Source organism: Dasypus novemcinctus, chromosome 9, assembly GCF_030445035.2.
Source record: "Dasypus novemcinctus isolate mDasNov1 chromosome 9, mDasNov1.1.hap2, whole genome shotgun sequence".
Classification (NCBI taxonomy): Eukaryota; Metazoa; Chordata; class Mammalia; order Cingulata; family Dasypodidae; genus Dasypus; species Dasypus novemcinctus.
The window spans coordinates 73,152,369-73,169,906 of NC_080681.1; the positions used below are offsets into that span (position 1 = coordinate 73,152,369).

Genomic DNA, 17,538 nt, shown 5'->3' on the forward strand with positions numbered 1-17,538 from the left:
ACCCTAAGAACAGCTGAAGTTTGAACCTGTCCAAGTTGGAAAGGGACCAGTAGCCGCTATTTTGCTTATAGCACCAACTATATCCTTGGCTCTTACTGCACAACCAGCAAGGGAGAGAGGGCAGGACGCCCTAAAGAAAAATTGCACCCAAATAAATACTCTTCTAAGTCAGATGCGAAGACACCAACAAAAAATTACAATCCACACCAAGAAACAGGAAGCTATGGGCAGGTTAAAGGAACAAGATAAGCCTCCAGATGACATAAAGGAGTTGAGACAGCTAATCATAGATGTTCGAACAAATCTTGATAATAAATTCAATGAGATGGCTAAAGAGATTAAGGATATTAAGAAGACACTGGATGAGCACAAAGAAGAATTGGAAAGCATGCATAGAAAAATAGATCTTATGGCAATGAAAGGCACAATAAATGAAATTAAAAAAACATTGGAATCATATAATAGCAGGAGGCAGAAGAAAGGATTGGTGACCTTGAAGAAATGGCCTCTGAAAGTGAACATACAAAAAAATAGATGAAGAAAAGAATGGAAAAAATTGAACAAGGTCTCAGGGAACTAAACAGCAGCTAGAGATGTGCAAACATATGTGTCATGGGTGTCCCAGAAGGAGAAGAGAAGGGAAAAGGGGCAGAAGGAATATTTGAAGAAATAATGGTAGAAAATTTCCCAACCCTATTGAAGGACATAGATATCTATGTCCAAGAAGCACAATGTACTACCATCTGAAAAAATCCAAAGACACCAACTCCAAGACACATACTCATCAGAATGTCAAATGCCAAAGACAGAATTCTGAGAACAGCAAGAGAAAAGCAATGCATAACATATAAGGGATACCCAATAAGATTAAGGGCTGATTTCTCACCAGAAACCATGGAAGCAAGAAGTCAGTGATATGATATATTTAAGAGTCTACAATAGAAAAATTTCCAGCCAAGAATCTTATGTCTGGCAAGATTGTCTTTCACAAATGAAGGTGACATTAGAATATTCACAGATAAACAGAAACTGAGAGAATTTCTAACCAAGAGACCAGATTTTCAGGAAATACTAAAGTGTGTGCTAGAGCCTGAAAAGAAAAGACAGGAAAGAGAGGCCTGGAAGAGAGTCTGGAAATTAAGATTATATCAGTAAAAGTAACTAAAAGTATCTAAAGAGTGGTAAAAATAAAATATGACCGATAAAACTCAAATATGCATAAACTTAACCAACAATGTAAAGCACTTTTATTCAGAAAACTGTAACTCAAAGTGGATGTGGCTCAACATTCGTTAAGCGTCCATCTACCATATGGAGAGTCCAGAGTTTGATACCGAGGGCCTCCTGATCCATGTGGTACAGTGGCCCACGCATAGTGCTGCTGCGTGCGAGGAGTGCTGTGCCATGCAGTGGTGCCCCTGTGTAGGGTAGCCCCATGTGCAAGGAGTGCGTCACACAAGGAGAACCACCCCCCGTGGAAAAAAGCTCAGTCCACCCAGGAGTGATGCTGCACACACGGAGAGCTGACACAGCAAGATGACGCAACAAAAAAGAAACAGTTTCCCGGTGCTGTGGAAATTGAAAGTGGATGCAAAAGAACACATAGCAAATGGACACAGAGAGCAGACAATTGGGGGGGAGGGGGCGGGAAGGGGAGAGAAATAAGTAAATAAATCTTTAAAAAAAAAAGATGCAAAGAACTGGAAGAACATCCCATGCTCACTGATTGGAAGACTAAATATTAAGATGTCAATTCTGTTCAAATTGGTATACAGATTCAATGCAGTCCTGGTAAAAATGCCACCAGCATTTAAAAAAAAATTGAAAACCCAATATATTTGGAAAGGTAAGGGGTCCTGAATAGCCAGAAAAGGAATGGCGAACTCCAATCTCCAGACTTTAAATCATATTACCTAGCTATAGTGGTAAAAACAGCATGGTACTGACATAAAGACAGACACACAGACCGATGGAACCAAATTGATGGTTCAGAAACAGACCCTCACATGTATGGTCAAATGATTTTTGACTAGGGAAGTGGACTTGGCCCAGTGGATAGGGCGTCCGCCTACCACATGGGATGTCCGCAGTTCAAACCCTGGGCTTCCTTGACCCATGTGGAGCTGGCCCATGCGCAGTGCTGATGAGTGCAAGGAGTGCTGTGCTATGCAGGGGTGTCCCATGTAGGGGAGCCCCACGCGCAAGGAGTGCAGCCCGTACGGAGAGCCGCTCAGCGTGAAAGAAAGTTCAGCCTGCCCAGGAATGGCGCCGCACACACGGAGGGCTGACATAACAAGATGACACAACAAAAAGAAACACAGATTGCCATGCCGCTGACAACAACAGAAGCGGACAAAGAAGAACACGGAGCAAAATGGACACAGAGAACAGACAACTGGGGTGGGGGGGAGGAAGGGGAGAGAAATAAACAAAATAAATAAATCTTAAAAAAAAAAGGTGATTTTTGACTAGCCTGTCAAACCCACACAGCTCGGGCAGAACAGACCAGCAAATGGTGCTGAAAGAACTGGATATCTATTCCCAAAAGAAGAAAAGAGGACCCCTGTCCCACACCTTATCCAAAAATTAACTCAAAATGGATCAAAAACCTAAAAATAAAAGCAAGAACCATAAAGCTCTTGAAGAAATTGTAGGGAAAATATCTTCAAGACCTGGTGGTAGGTGGTGGATTCTTAAAGGAGATACGAGGAGGACTAAGATGAACTATTGATGTTTAATATATGCAGAAGTTTTAATTAGATTTACTGTAAAAGTGTGGAAATGCAGGAAGTGGATGGTAACACATAGTAACAACTAGTTCATAAATGGGTACGTGGCTGAAAATGGTAGTCTAGGTAAGTAAATTGCTAATTGAGAGAATGCTAGAAAACAGTCTCAGAACTGAATAGCATGGTCAACCTAGAGGTGGATGATAATTGTGGTTGATGGTATATTTGCAAGAATATCCTTTTTAGCTAGAGCAAATATATATCACTGTTGCAAGGTGGTGAGAATATGGAGAAACATGGGAAAAATACAACTGGAATGACCTAGGGACTGTGGTTAGCAGCAATAATATAATGTTCTTGCATCTATACCAAAGATATATTATGTTGATAATGGGGCAGTATGGAAAATGTGTGCCAAATGTACACTATGGACATGGTAACAATCAGATGATACTATCTGTAACAAATTTCCTCCACAGTGTGGTGTGTTGATGGAGGGTTTTGTTTGGGAATTCTGCACATGTGCATGATTATTTTAAAGTTTACAACTTCTGTCATAAAAAATATATTTAAAAAATAGTAATAGGGTGGGTTGGGGGAAAATACACCAAATGTAAGATAAGAACTATAATAGTAAGATTTTGACAATATTCTTTCATAATTTGTAACAAACGTCTCAAGACAATGCAAGGTGTTGGTGGAGGGTTGATGTGTTGGACCTCTGTATGATGATGTGTTTGTTTGCTTGTAAGTTCAGAACTTTTACTATACACTTATTGTTTATGTATGTTCATATATAAATGATATAAATATCATAGGGTGAGTTGGGGGAAAAATACTTTGGTTAGTAGTAATATTTTGGATGCTCTTTAATCATTAGTTAAAAATATTTAACAGCCTTGCAAGGTATTGGTGGTAGGGTGAGGTACGAGAGGCCTGTATGATGATGTATATGTTTGTTTCTAAGTTCACAACTATTATTATACACTTCTTGTTTATGTATGTTTATGTATGAGTGATGAACTTCAGTAAATTTAAGAAAAAGTAATAGTTTCCTTCTGGAACCATTTCCTACTCATGCATATCTTTCTTTGGTAATTCATGTGGTGTATAGCACTTAACGAGGTACTGTACTTTATTATTACTGCTTTTCCATTTGGTTCAAAGAAAGGAAGTGAAAACTAGAAAGTTAATAGCTATTAGATTCCAACTTGGACTCTCTTAATTTGAAATTGGTAGTAATTAAAAAATGGTTAAATTGGAGTTAATGTTTACTTTGTATGCCTTTTATTAACATTATACATTGAAATTAATTATATATACTTAGAATAATTGAATTTTCAAATAGTTTGATATATAGTTAACAGTCTTTATTAAAATTGGTGTTTTGAAGCATCTTTATAGATAATGTACTCGCCTAGGTTGAGTTGAGTTTACATATTTTTCCCCAACTTGTATTATGAATGAAGGTTTTGAATATTAAGAAATATTGAAAAAATAAGTGCACAATGTATATAAAATGTAAATGCAATGATTGTTAATATTTTGCTATTAGTTTTGTGTCTTTGTGTGTGTGTATATTTGCTGTACAATTTGAAAGTAAGGTTAATACATCATGAAGAGATACTTCAGGTGTCAGTTGGATATAAGATATTCACTTATAAAACTACAGTGTTGTCATCACTTAAGAAAATAAGCAATAATTACCTAGGATAATGTAAAAGGAAGTCCATATTTAGATTCCCCCTAAAGTCCCTACTGTCTTAAAGCTGGTTTTCTCTTTCAAACTAGGAACCAATCAGAGTTCACATTATTGCATTTGGGTATTTTGTCTTTTTAGTGTTTTTTTTCCCAGTAGCTTTATTGATGTGTAATCTATATACAATAAACTACACATTTAAAAGTGTATAGTTTGATGATTTTTGACATATGTCTACATGTGCAAAACCAGTGCCAAATCAAGATAGTGAATATATTCATTAGCCCCAAAACTTTTTTAACTCTACCCCAGTCCCTCTTCACCCCTGCCCTGCAGGGGCTGCTCTCTGTGTCAGTATAGATTAGTTTGTATTTTCTCTCTCTTTTTTTTTTTTTTTGATGTGCCGGGCTGGGGATTGAACCCAGCATGTCTTATGTGGGAAGCCAGCATTCAACCCCTGATCCACATCGGCTGTACTGAGTTGGTTATTTTTGTTTGTTTGCTTGCTTGCTTGTTGTTTAGGAGGCACTGGGGACCAAATCTTGGACCTCCCCTGTGGGGAGCAGGTGCTCAATGGCTTGAGCCACATTTGCTCCCTGTACTTTGTATAGTTCATGTGAGAGAGCTGGAATCAAAGAGTATGTACTTTTTTCTTTTTCTTTTGGTCCAGCAACTGTCACTTGCTAGTATATAGAAATACAGTTGTTTTTATATAGATCATGTATCTTGCTGCCTTGCTAATAAGCTCATTAATTCTAGTACCTTTTTTGTCTATAGGATTTTCTATGTAGATGATCATGTTATCTAGGAATAAAGGCAGTTTGACGTAATTATTTCTAATCTGTATGCCTTTTACTTATTTAGTCCTATTGTGTTGACTAGGACCTCCATTACAGTATTGAATGGAAGTGGTAGGAACAGACATCCTTGCCCTCTTGATCTTAGGGAAAAAGTAGTCTTTGACCAGTAAGTATGCTGTTAATTGTATGTTTTTTGTAGATGTCCTTTATTGGGTTGAGGAAGTTCACTTCTGGTCCTAGTTTACTAAGAATTCTTATCAGGGGTGGATGTTGGATTTTAGCAAATCATTTTTCTGTGTCAATAGAATACTTCTTCTTTTCCAGTATCTTAATATGGTGAGTAACACTGATTCTTTTATGAATATTTAACCAACCTTGCATTCTTGGGATTGACCTTTCTTGGTCATGATGTATTAGCCTTTTCATATATTGTTGAGTTAGCTTATTTAAAATATATGTATTTTTCTGGCTTTGGTATCAGAGTAATGCTGGTCTTATGGAATGAGTTGGGAACTATTCTTCCTTTTCCAATTTCTGGAAGAGTTTGGGTAGAATAGGTATTAATTCTTGAAATGTTTGGTAGAATTCTTCAGTGAAGCCATATTTGCCTGGAGTTTTCTTTCTGTGAATGTTCTTAAATAAATACAACTTAAAAATAGGTAATAGGGCTATTTCAGATTGTGTATTTCTTTTTGTCTTTCAAAAAACTTATCCATTTCATGTAAGTAACCAAATTTAAGATTTTATCTTTCATTGGTTTTAAGAAATCTGATTATGATATACCTTAGAGTAGTTTTTTGTTGTTTCTTATATATGAGGTTCATTAAACTTCTTGAATTTGTGTAGGTTTACAGTTTTCATCAAATTTGGAAAATTTTTGGTCATTATTTTTTCAAATATTTTTTCTTTCAACACCCATAACCCCTTTTTAGGGAACTCCAGTTAAACATATATTAGGTCACTAGGAATTATCCCATAGGTCACTGATGCTCTGTTTATTTTATTTTCCAGTCTTTATTTTTTCTGCATTTCATTTTAGAGAGTTCGTATTAATACATCTTTAAGTTCACAAATCTTTTCTTCTACAGTGTCTAATATGCTATTAAGTCTCATTCAGTGTGTTTTTCATGTCAGACATTGTAATTTCATCTCTAGAAGTTAAAATTATGTCTTTTAAAAAATATCTTCAGTGTCTCTACAGACCATGCTCAATTTTCCCTTTAGCTTCTTCAATACATAATTATAATTACAACACTACTTAGTATCCTTATATACTAATGCTATAATTTTGTGTTATTTAGGAGTTAGTTTCCATTGATGTGTATTTCTCCTAGTTATGGATCACATATGCCTGCTGCTTTGCATTATGCTTGGTAATTTTTAATTATAAATTTTACATTGTTGAGTGCAGGATATTTTTGTGTTCTTATAACTCTTCTTGAACTTCATTCTAGGATGTAGTCAAATTACTTAGAAACAGTTTGATCTTTTTGGGTCTTGCTTTTAAGCTTTATTAGGTGGATCAGAACAGCTTTTAGTCTAGCACTAATTTTTCCTTAACAGTGAGGTAAAAACCCTCTCAGGATTCTACCCAATGCCCCATGAACTATAAGGTTTTTTCACTTTGACAGGTGAGAACTGGCACACTCTACTTTGCCCTCTGTAAGCCCTGGATGTTGTTCCCTCTCATCTCCATTTGGTTCTTCGTAACTGCAGGGAGTTTTCTCACATGTATACCTTGATCAAGATTCAGCTGAATACATGAGGGGAATTCTTTGCAGATCTTTGGAGTTCTTTCTCTGTGCAGTTCTGTCTTCTCTTTTACTCTGCCCTATGAGCTCTAGCCACCGTGGCCTGCTTGAATTCATCTTCATCTTTTCAATTTAGGGAGATTGTTGAGCTCTGCCAAAGTTCCCTGTCTTTGTCATATCCTGGATATTGTCTCCAGGCACTAAACTGCAGCCATTGTAATAATCTTCTTGTTGGTTCCCTGTATCTCAGGTATCACTTCACTGCCTTAGGTCCAGTGTGTTGAGATCATTGTTTCATATATTTTGTCTGGTTTTTCAGTTGTTTTAGGTAGGAGGGTAAATCTGGTCCTTGTTACTTCATCTTGGCCCCAATCATAAGTACTAGGTTTGTGTTTGAAAGGAATAAGGTTATATTTAGAAAAATATATTTCTTTTTCTTTTTTTTTTTTAAAGATTTATTTATTTATTTAATTTCCCCCCCTCCCCTGGTTGTCTGTTCTTGGTGTCTGTTTGCTGCGTCTTGTTTCTTTGTCCGCTTCTGTTGTCGTCAGCGGCACGGGAAGTGTGGGTGGCGTCATTCCTGGGCAGGCTGCTCTTTCTTTTCACGCTGGGCGGCTTTCCTCATGGGTGCACTCCTTGCGTGTGGGGCTCCCCCACGCGGGGGACACCCTTGCGTGGCACGGCACTCCATGCGCGCATCAGCACTGCGCCTGGCCAGCTCCACACGGGTCAAGGAGGCCCGGGGTTTGAACCGCGGACCTCCCATGTGGTAGACGGACGCCCTAACCACTGGGCCAAAGTCCGTTTCCCTAGAAAAATATATTTCATGTTAACTTTTACTATTTCATTACATGCCTCTGGGCCCAGTTACTGCCAAATGATAATGTTTTTATTGTTGTTTCAATCTAATCAAAAATTAAAAAAAAAAAGATGAATTTCTCTCCCTTTCCCCCCTCACCCTGGTTGTCTGTTCTCTGTGTCTGTTTGCTGCGTCATCTTCTTTGTCTGCTTCTGTTGTTGTCAGTGGCACGGGAATCTGTGTTTCTTTTTGTTGCATCATCTTGTTGTGTTAGCTCTCCATGTGTGCGGCACCATTCCTGGACAGGCTGCACTTTCTTTCGTGCTGGGCAGCTCTCCTTACGGGGCACACTCCTTGCACGTGGGGCTCCCCTACGTGGGGGACACCCCTGTGTGGCAGGGCACTCCTTGTGCACATCAGCACTGCATGTGGGCCAGCTCCACCCGGGTCAAGGAGGCCCGGGGTTTGAACCGCACATCTCCCATGTGGTAGATGGACGCCCTAACCACTGGGCCAAGTCTGCCGCCCTAATCATATTCTTATTCCTCACATAATTTAACTGTTAAAATAAAAATGGAATCCCTCAACTAAAAATAAAAAATGAAGTGAAGAAAAAATTCAAGATTCTGAAGTATATGTTATAGAGTAAAAGGAATATTATATATATAATACTCTTTGGTTTGTATTGCTTAAAGGGCGTTGCTGTAGGGGAGATGGGTAGAAACACAAGGTAATTTAAAGGAACAACTAACTTACCTATTTTGTAAGTTTTATATTCTCAGTTTGGTAAATCAATATTTCCCTCAGATATTTATAGTTTATATTTTGTATTTCAGATAACCAAGCAAAAGAAAGATGAGCTTCATCTGTGGACTGCAGTCTGCTACAAGAAACTCTATTTTCTTTGGATTTAATTCTTTGGCCAACTGGAGAAAATGTAGCAGACTAGCTATAACTTCAAAGGGCTGTCATCAAGTTCAAATGAACCATATAATAAATCAGCCTCAGGGATTGAGAGTAAATCAATTTGATAGGCTTACTCTTCTACCTGGAAACTTTCATTTCCATAGGACTTGTAATAATAAAAGAACAGGATGTCTCTTTAGTACCAATAGTAAGGAAATTTTGATGATTACCCGCAAGTATACTGCATCGAATGACTCTTTTTCAAGACAGCTCCTGGTAAAAGAAGTTGCTGTATTTCCTGCACTTTCAGTATTACACCCTCTAAGCTGTTTTCTTATAAAAGATATCAGGAGTTTCCACACTTCGTCACGATTTCAAGCTGCTCCGGTTCCTCTTCTGTTGATCATTCTTAAGCCAGTACAGAAGCTAATTGCAATTATTGTAGGCAGGTAAAATACATAAAAAAATAAATGTTTGTATTGAAGGTTGTTTATAAAGTTACAATTAAAAAAAAACTTATTAGAAATTCCTCCCCCGTATTTGCTCAAAATGAAGTATACAAACAGTTGATTCTTTCCAATTTTGTTATTTATGATTTAATAATCTTGAGGCAATTTGCTGTATAGTAATATACAGTGTAGAAATATGATTTTAAAAATTACGCATATATATTGTATAGACTCATTTTGAAAGATTGATCTTGTATTTATGGTCGTGTTGCTGGATTTTCTCTATGTTTCTTGGCTAAGCTACAAAAAATGAATTTTAAGAGCAAGCCAGTTTAATTAGGCCAGTAATTTATTAAGGAACCAAGAGAAGAGAAATGGGAGAAAATAACAGATTATGGGTCCCAGGTAGAGAGGAAGGGGCTGAAAAGAGAGAGAGAGGGCCGATTTACAGATTATAATTCTCAGAGATTACAAATCCCCAGGTTTACTTGTGTGCTAATCCAGGCAAGGGGGAAGAAAGGAGAGGACTGGGCCAGTTTGGTTTTTGTGCTTGCTTTTTAAACCATTAATTATTCTGCCCCTTTGCTAATGTAGGGGGAAGAATCCCAGTTTGCTGTTTTGATTGATTACCCCACCCCTCAGTTTCCCAGGAGGGCCCAGTGATAAGGCCGCTTGGGAACATCTGGGGCTTCTCCTTTATTCCAGAGGAAATCTTATTATCAAAGGGGGTTCTCACAGGTTCTTCCAGCAGCCATCTTGTGGGGGTATTCATGGACACGAGGGTTTCCTGGTACATTCCGCATCCATCTATTGATTGCCTATTAGAAGAATCAGAAGAATCAGTTGAAACTTAGGTTTAAGAACAGTACTTACAAGTATTCCTTTTTAGAGTAAGGAATTTGAGGCAATGAATCGTGAATGAGGAACTTTGAGTGCTCATTTAAGAATAGGCTCATTTCTAGCCAAGTTAACTCTTAGACCCTGAATATTTATTTTTTTCTATTCTATTTCCAAGTCATCCTCATTTTCTCTTGCTCTCTTTTTAGTCCTTTATAATAATTAGTGATTTTACAGCTAAATAGTACTTTATGTACTCCACTATAATCCTTTTTTCTCTTATTTGATCTTAAAAACTGGAGAAAGCTAAAGTTAAGTATTGTTGCCTCATAAAGCTTTCTCATGTTTGATACCTATTAAATTATTTCTAACTTTTTTTTTACTTTTATACTAACAAACCCAGTTTTCCTTTTTTCTGAAATTGAGAGCTTCTACTCTGTAATTTATTGTATTCTTTTTTATGATTTGACTTTGGCACCCAGGAAATATACCTACATTAGTTCTCAATATGAGTAATTACTTTATCCTAGATTCTTGGTACACTAGCTCTTTCTAATGGGTTCTCAGCCCTTTTAATGATTTAGTTAGTAAAAAAATTTTTTGCTAATGTTTTAAGCTACCTAAAATTTATTTTTAGATATATTTTGCATACATTTAATTAAATAATAATAAAGTTTTGAATAGGAAATAAGTATACATCATAGTTTGGTTTATGTCACTTCGGGTTGAAACACTTTGTCTAAAGACATTTCAAGTGTGTCCCTTAACAAAATTAAGATACTGTAAGACCTTTATAAAATACATTTCAGAGACGGAATATATTTAAAATTTTTGTTGGGATTTCACAGGTAAACTCACTAAGGAAAAATGTCTCTGATAAGACTGTTGTTGCTTGATAGAATTTGAACATCTTCAGATATTATCTGCAGAATTTCCTGTTTGTTTATAGGGCTTATGCTCTTCTAAATACCCTTCCTTTTTCATGATCTAGAGAGGATGGTAGAGTTACTACTCCTGAGCAGTATTCCTAGCATCAGTGCTGAGGTGGTTTCCCTGCACCTCGTTGCAGATTATGCCAGAAGTCTGATGAGCAGTGGGAAGAATAGTGGTTAAAGGTACAGATTTATTGTACTATCATCCCCTCAGATGTTTATTTGGACAGTTCATCCTTATTAAGTAAGTAGTGGTTAAGTGCCCAGAGTTTGGAATCAGAGAACTTGCTTGGTTCTCTTATTACCTCTGTGACCTTAGACAATATACTTAGCTATTCTATGTCTCAGTGTCCTCATCTCTAGCAGGGTTATTATGAGGATTAAATGAGATGACATATATGTGGTAATAAGAGTATTTTGCCTGTGAATAACAGTCAATAAATGTTAACTAATAGTTATAGTAATAGTGGTAAAGTAGTAAAGTAACTCCTCATATAGTGTTTACCTTTAAAATAGTTGAAGAAGAAAATTCAATGAGCATTAGAGTTTTTAACTATAGCTCTTTATCATTGATTACTTTTTCATAGTTTAACTTCTAACTTGCAAAAGCCAGAATTTTGAACTTTGAATTCTCTTTTTGTTTTAGGGGCATAAGGAAATGGTGGCAGGCACTTCCTCCTAACAAGAAGGAACTATTTAAAGAAAGTGTAAGGAAGAATAAATGGAAGTTATTCCTTGGTTTCAGTAGTTTTGGATTGGTATTCGTAGTGTTTTATTTTACTCATCTGGAAGTGAGTCCAGTCACAGGAAGGAGCAAGCTACTATTATTGACAAAAGAACATTTCAGACTTTTAGCAGAACTGGAATATGAAGCAGTAAGTAATAAGAATTGTTTTTAATTAGATTACTTAATATATCACTCAAAGCAGGAATGTTTCTTGAATATGAAAGATTTCCGCTTTTTTATTTTATATGAATTTTTTATATGAATTTAGCATTTTTTTTCTAAAAGCCCTTGCAGATCATTCACACTTAGTTAAAAATAAAAAAGCTGCCTGTAGTGCTTTTCTTCCATTCATCCAGCTAACTCCCACTCATCATGTACCAACTTAAATATCACTTTCTCAGGAAAACCTTTCTAACTATCCAGACTGGGATATGCAGGGCTCCTACATTAACCTCTAGAGGATATCCTTCATACTGAATTATGAATCAGCTCATCTGTGATTGTGCCTAATGCTTGTCTGTATTGCAGTCACATCTCTGTTGTATTTTCTCTTTACATACTATACTTTTCCTTAAGGGACTTTATCATGAGCAAAATAATAATTTATGTAACTATTTACTTGTTGACTTGTCTTCCTTGTTAGACTAAGCTCCATGGAGATAGGGACCTTGTCTGCTTTGTTTACATTTTAAGTACTAGCACAGTATACATTATAGGTTTTCTTTTTTAATTTTTTTAAATTTTAAATTTTTTTGTTTTCTTTTTCCTTTGTGTTTTTCTTTTTCTTTTCCTCTTTACATTGTAGGTGTTTATTATATATTTGTTGAATCTATAGTTTGAATTTTTATACCTTGAAAGTAATAATATAGAATAAGATACTGTTTTTCCCCAACATCAATTTTGGCAATTTATTATATTTTCTGAATGCAAAATAAAATTGAATATCAGAAATCTTAACTCCTTGGATAGTTTAACAACTTAAGTAGTTAAACATTTTGTACTCAATGTTTGTTGAAATGATTTCTCGTCATTTCACTTGACAAATTTGGCATGGTTAGATCTTTATGTCATTTCCGTCCAAGTGAGCTTCTGAATTTGTCAATGGTAAGTTACCATTAGGAAGAGAAGTAATGATGGTTGTCATGAAAAATACTATTCTTAATGAAGAAAAGACCATTCTCTTCCTGTAAAGTTTATACAAGATTAGAGATGTTTTTTAGAATATAGTCTAGTAAGAGATAGTTTGGGGAAAATATTCTAGAAAGATTAGGACAGGCCTGATGTTAAATTAGTGCATCTTCTACTAATCATATTGCTAAGAAGCTAAAGTGTGGGTGTGCATATATATATATGTGTATATTTCTTTTTTCTTATTTTTAACCTACAAATTTATTACCTTCTTGATTTGAAAAGTCAAAGTGTTCCTTTGGAGGGTATTATAAAGTACTATAATGATATATAACTTTGTTTTATTTTCAGAAGGGTTAATATAATTTTTTTGTTTCAGGTAGTTTTATATTGGTTACTTGTGCTTTTTAAAATGCTAATTGATATAAAGACTATTTCAGATTTATGTTCTACAAAATCAGGTATTTTAATATATTTCAAGGAAGATGGTTAAAACTTCTTTATTCATATGTGAAATAAATATACATTTTGTAGAAATTAATATTTTCAAGGAACATTCTTGATTTTTTTCAGTGTACTTGAAAGGGTCTCTCATGAATATAGCTTCAAAAAAGCATCTTCATATAGTGGCTAGTCTTAATGAGCATCATACAGAGAAAGTTATATGTCTATTAGTTCTGAAATTTCAGTTCTTTCCTTGTAGTCTGTGTGCTTAAGACACTTTAAAATTAATGACATGTCTTTTTTGCCTGAAAGTTTAGCCTTATCAAGTATAAGGTGGTTTTTCTATTCATGGGTTATGAAAATATTTTTTATATGATATCTTTATGTTCTCTAGGCATTGTATTCGATTATAAAATACTTAGCAAGTTAGAAATAATATTTAAGCATTTTATTTGTTATATAGGCTAATAGAAAAGATGAGTCAAATTTTTATTTCAATTTATTGTTTTCTTTTTTTTTAAAGATAAATAGATCACATAAAACGTTACATTAGAAAACATAGGAGGTTCCCATATACCCTACTCCCTACCCCACCCCCACTCCTCCTATATCTGATGATGTAGGAGTAAGGCACATTCATTACATTTGGTGAATGCATCCTGGAGCAGATTTCAGTCAATTTATATGAAGAAAGTTTTACCTGTTATAGTATATTCCATTTGTGAGAAACCACATTGCGTTTGAATGAATAATTCAAATTTGAGAAATTTCAGTGTTTAATATATGTAGATTTTTATATAATTTAAAAATTGTAATGTTCATGTTAAGTAGACTTATAACTCTCTGTGAAGCAATATAAAGTTTTCTTGTGCTAAATCTGTCTTAAAGAATACTTTTTAATCTTTCAGTGGATGGAAGAATTTAAAAATGATATGTTAACTGAGAAAGACTCTCGATACTTGATGGTTAAAGAAGTAGTTTATCATCTAATTGAATGCAATAAAGATATCCCAGGGATTTCTGAGATCAGTTGGATTATTCATGTGATAGATTCTCCAGATACAAATGCCTTTGTACTTCCAGTAAGTAAATATTCTAAAATTAATTTTTACCATTAAATTTAACATCCTTATTTTTTATGGTGTTCTAATTGCTTGCCTTATTTTCTTCATGGTGCAGAATGGACAAATGTTTATTTTCACTGGGCTTTTAAATAGTGTGACTGATATTCATCAACTTTCCTTCCTTCTGGGCCATGAAATCGCTCATGCAGTACTTGGACATGCTGTAAGTATGTAAAATAAATGTTCAGTTGTTGAAATATTGTTTTTAAGTTAGCAAGTTAAGTCTTTTAAAGAACCGAATCTTTTTTTTTTAAAGATGGAATTTTAATTTTTGTGAGTTGCCTAATTCTGTTACCTAAAAAATGTGATTGGTCAATTTTGAGATTTCTTTGGTCTTTGGTATTTGATACTGAATAATTAGTGTTTCTCTTAAATTCTATCTATATCATCTGTCTCTTTTGCTAAAAAGTAGTTATTGTCAACCTCTAATTATTTCAAATTAGGCATAAAATTTTCCATAATTGTTAACATACTTGTAATCTAGTCAGAAAATTAATTGTAGGAAAGTAATATTACTTTTTGAGTGGGTAAATCAGTTTTTCTTTTTTATTCATTCTCTAAGGATAGCTTATCGCTTTTTTGAAATGTCTGGAATGATATGCCATATATAATTAATGCTTGACCATTTTATAATTTACTGAGCTTTTTAACATGTACCTTATATACTTGACCATTTTATAATTTACTGAGCTTTTTAACATGTACCTTCTCATTCATAATTTTAATACCAAACTCATGAGGTATGTATTTAATGGCATTATTTTATGTATGAGGAAAATAATGCTTAAAAAGAGTTTAACATGACCAATGTGATGACGTAGCAGAATTGAGACTTTAACTTACGTTTTTTGTGTGCAAGTCCAGTGTTTCTTCCTTTACCATAGTTAATATGCTGTTGGCATACTTTTCTTGTAGATCATAGAATTCAGGTTGATTTATGACCCTTTGAATACATATCTGTTTGACTTGGTGGGAGTCCAGGAAATCAAGGCATATTTATTTTACTGATATTTTATTGTTGTTCATTAAAATATCTGAATGGCTCTTTTGTCCAAAAGATTAGAGAGATCTATATTTCTTTAGTTGAAAACATGAAAGTAAATAGGGAAAGAATTGTGAAATCAGAAATGCAAGTATATTAACTTTAAATAGAAAGGATAATGTTAATAATTTTTCTTAAAAGTCATTTTACATCCTACCTGTTCTTTAGAATTTAAATAAAGTAAAGTGGGCTAAGGTTGTGCTTCTCAGAGGCATAAATAATGATGATCTCTATTCTTTATTTCTTCTGTTACAGGAAAGTTTAAAATATATTTTTCTTAAATATTTATGAGTTAATATTCTAAGCAGCTGAAATAGTGTCATTGTATGTACTCCAAGATCTTTTAAGTAATGGCTTCATAACTGCAAATCAATAAATTTTGGGCATTTTTAACATTTAAAAAGTGTTAAAATTCAGCACATTTGTTTTTCTGGTCTCTAATACAGTGCTTCATAGTTCAGCATATTGTTGCTCTATTTATATATATATTAGTATATGTATTTTATATATGTATCAGTGCAAGTGCAATAATCAGATGAAACATTAAAAGCAAAAACAAATAGAAAACAGTTAATATTTTTTGGCAGATGTCTTAGACACTATCTACACCATATTTTCTCTTTTAGGACTCTCAGTTTTGATTTAATTACCTTTGCCTTTTTATGTGTCTTCTTTGCTCCATAAATACATGTAGATTTTTTTATTTCTAGTTTTCTAAGACAGTGCAATAGCAGTTACACTCATTAATAAATTAATAACTAGGATTTTCTCTTAATAATTAATTATTAAACTTAATCTTGCATAGTGACAACTTGAAGTTTCACTCTTTCAGGTTAAAATAATTCTGTAATTGTTTTTCATGGCATACAGTTATTATAATGAAACAACATATGTTTTGTGAGGGCAGATTATATTGTTAAGAGCAGTATTCTAGATCTTTTTAGTTTTCAGCCATGTTTCATACATACAGGTAATGACAGGGTCAACATTACATTGACATTTATTATCACATTTAATGATGGACAATGAACAATTCAGTGAATTAAACTTATACTTATATCTGAAATAGTATTTAGTCTTTATTCAAAAGTAGAGATATAATAAACACATTTATTTGATTTTAAGAAAGATGTGGTGACTTTATTAAAAGTTAAAGCTGTCTGTGTTTGATTCCTGGCCCTTTTACTAATAGCTGTGTGAATTTGAGCAATGCTCTTAACCTCTCCAACTGAGTTTCATTGACTATAAAGTAGGGATAATTGTATTTCACAAGATTGTATGTATTTTTCTAAATATATTTTTGGTTTATTTTTAAAAGATATTTAGATTACATAAAAAGTTACATAAAAAAATATAAAGGATTCCTATATGCCCTACTCCCCAAACCTCCCACCCTTCCCCACATTAACAACTTCTTTCATTAGTGTGGTACATTCATTGTAATTGATGGATGTGTTTCGGAACATTGGCACTAATCATGGATTATAGTTTATACGTAGTTTACACTCTCTCCACTCAATTCTGTAGGTTATGGCCATATATATAATGACCCATATCTGTTGTTGCAATGTCACTCAGGAGAAGTATGTATGTTAATATAAGAAACTGTAGGTTAATGAACCTGTCATTGGTTCTGAAAGAGAATAAGTAGCTTAGTTAACATTAGTTAAATGAATGAATGTGTGATATGTATCAAGGGAAAGGGAAAACAGAAAAGGAAAGCATAAAGCAAATAGAAGAAAAATAGAACTTCCAATTTTAGTTGGTGAAGGTCAAACACATGTAATTATTTGATGTGGTTACATTTGTTGAGCTAGAAAATATAAGCATAAACTGCTTCAATTTATTAAATATAATTTTCATTATTTTGATTATTCTTAGGCAGAAAAGTCTAGCTTGGTTCATTTATTGGATTTCCTTGGTCTGATTTTTCTCACAATGATTTGGGCCATTTGTCCTCGAGATAGTTTGGCACTTTTGGGCCAGTGGATACAGGCTAAACTGCAGGAGGTGAGTGTTGGACAATAACTTGGATTTACAGTGGCCTGTGGTGAGGATATTTTAATATTACTTTAAATTAGAAACATTTTCACATTTTATCATGAAATATTGGTACTAATTTTTAGCATCTTGTGTTTTCTTATTTTTAGGAGATATATATGACCATGAAT

At 34.3% G+C, this 17,538-nt stretch overlaps 1 protein-coding gene across 2 annotated transcripts in view; it reads left to right on the forward strand.

Moving 5' to 3' along the window:
- OMA1 (OMA1 zinc metallopeptidase) overlaps window positions 1-17,538 on the forward strand; it is a 148,609-nt gene that overhangs the window by 4,936 nt on the left and 126,135 nt on the right. The window contains exons 2-6 of one of the 2 annotated variants that reach the window (XM_058303507.2): window positions 8,615-9,133; window positions 11,549-11,777; window positions 14,110-14,283; window positions 14,381-14,488; window positions 17,249-17,377. In XM_058303507.2, the coding sequence (XP_058159490.1) occupies window positions 8,634-9,133; window positions 11,549-11,777; window positions 14,110-14,283; window positions 14,381-14,488; window positions 17,249-17,377 (1,140 nt within the window). In that variant the 5' untranslated portion in view covers window positions 8,615-8,633. The remainder of the gene's footprint in view (window positions 1-8,614; window positions 9,134-11,548; window positions 11,778-14,109; window positions 14,284-14,380; window positions 14,489-17,248; window positions 17,378-17,538) is intronic. The other variant, XM_058303508.2, reaches the window with a different exon arrangement.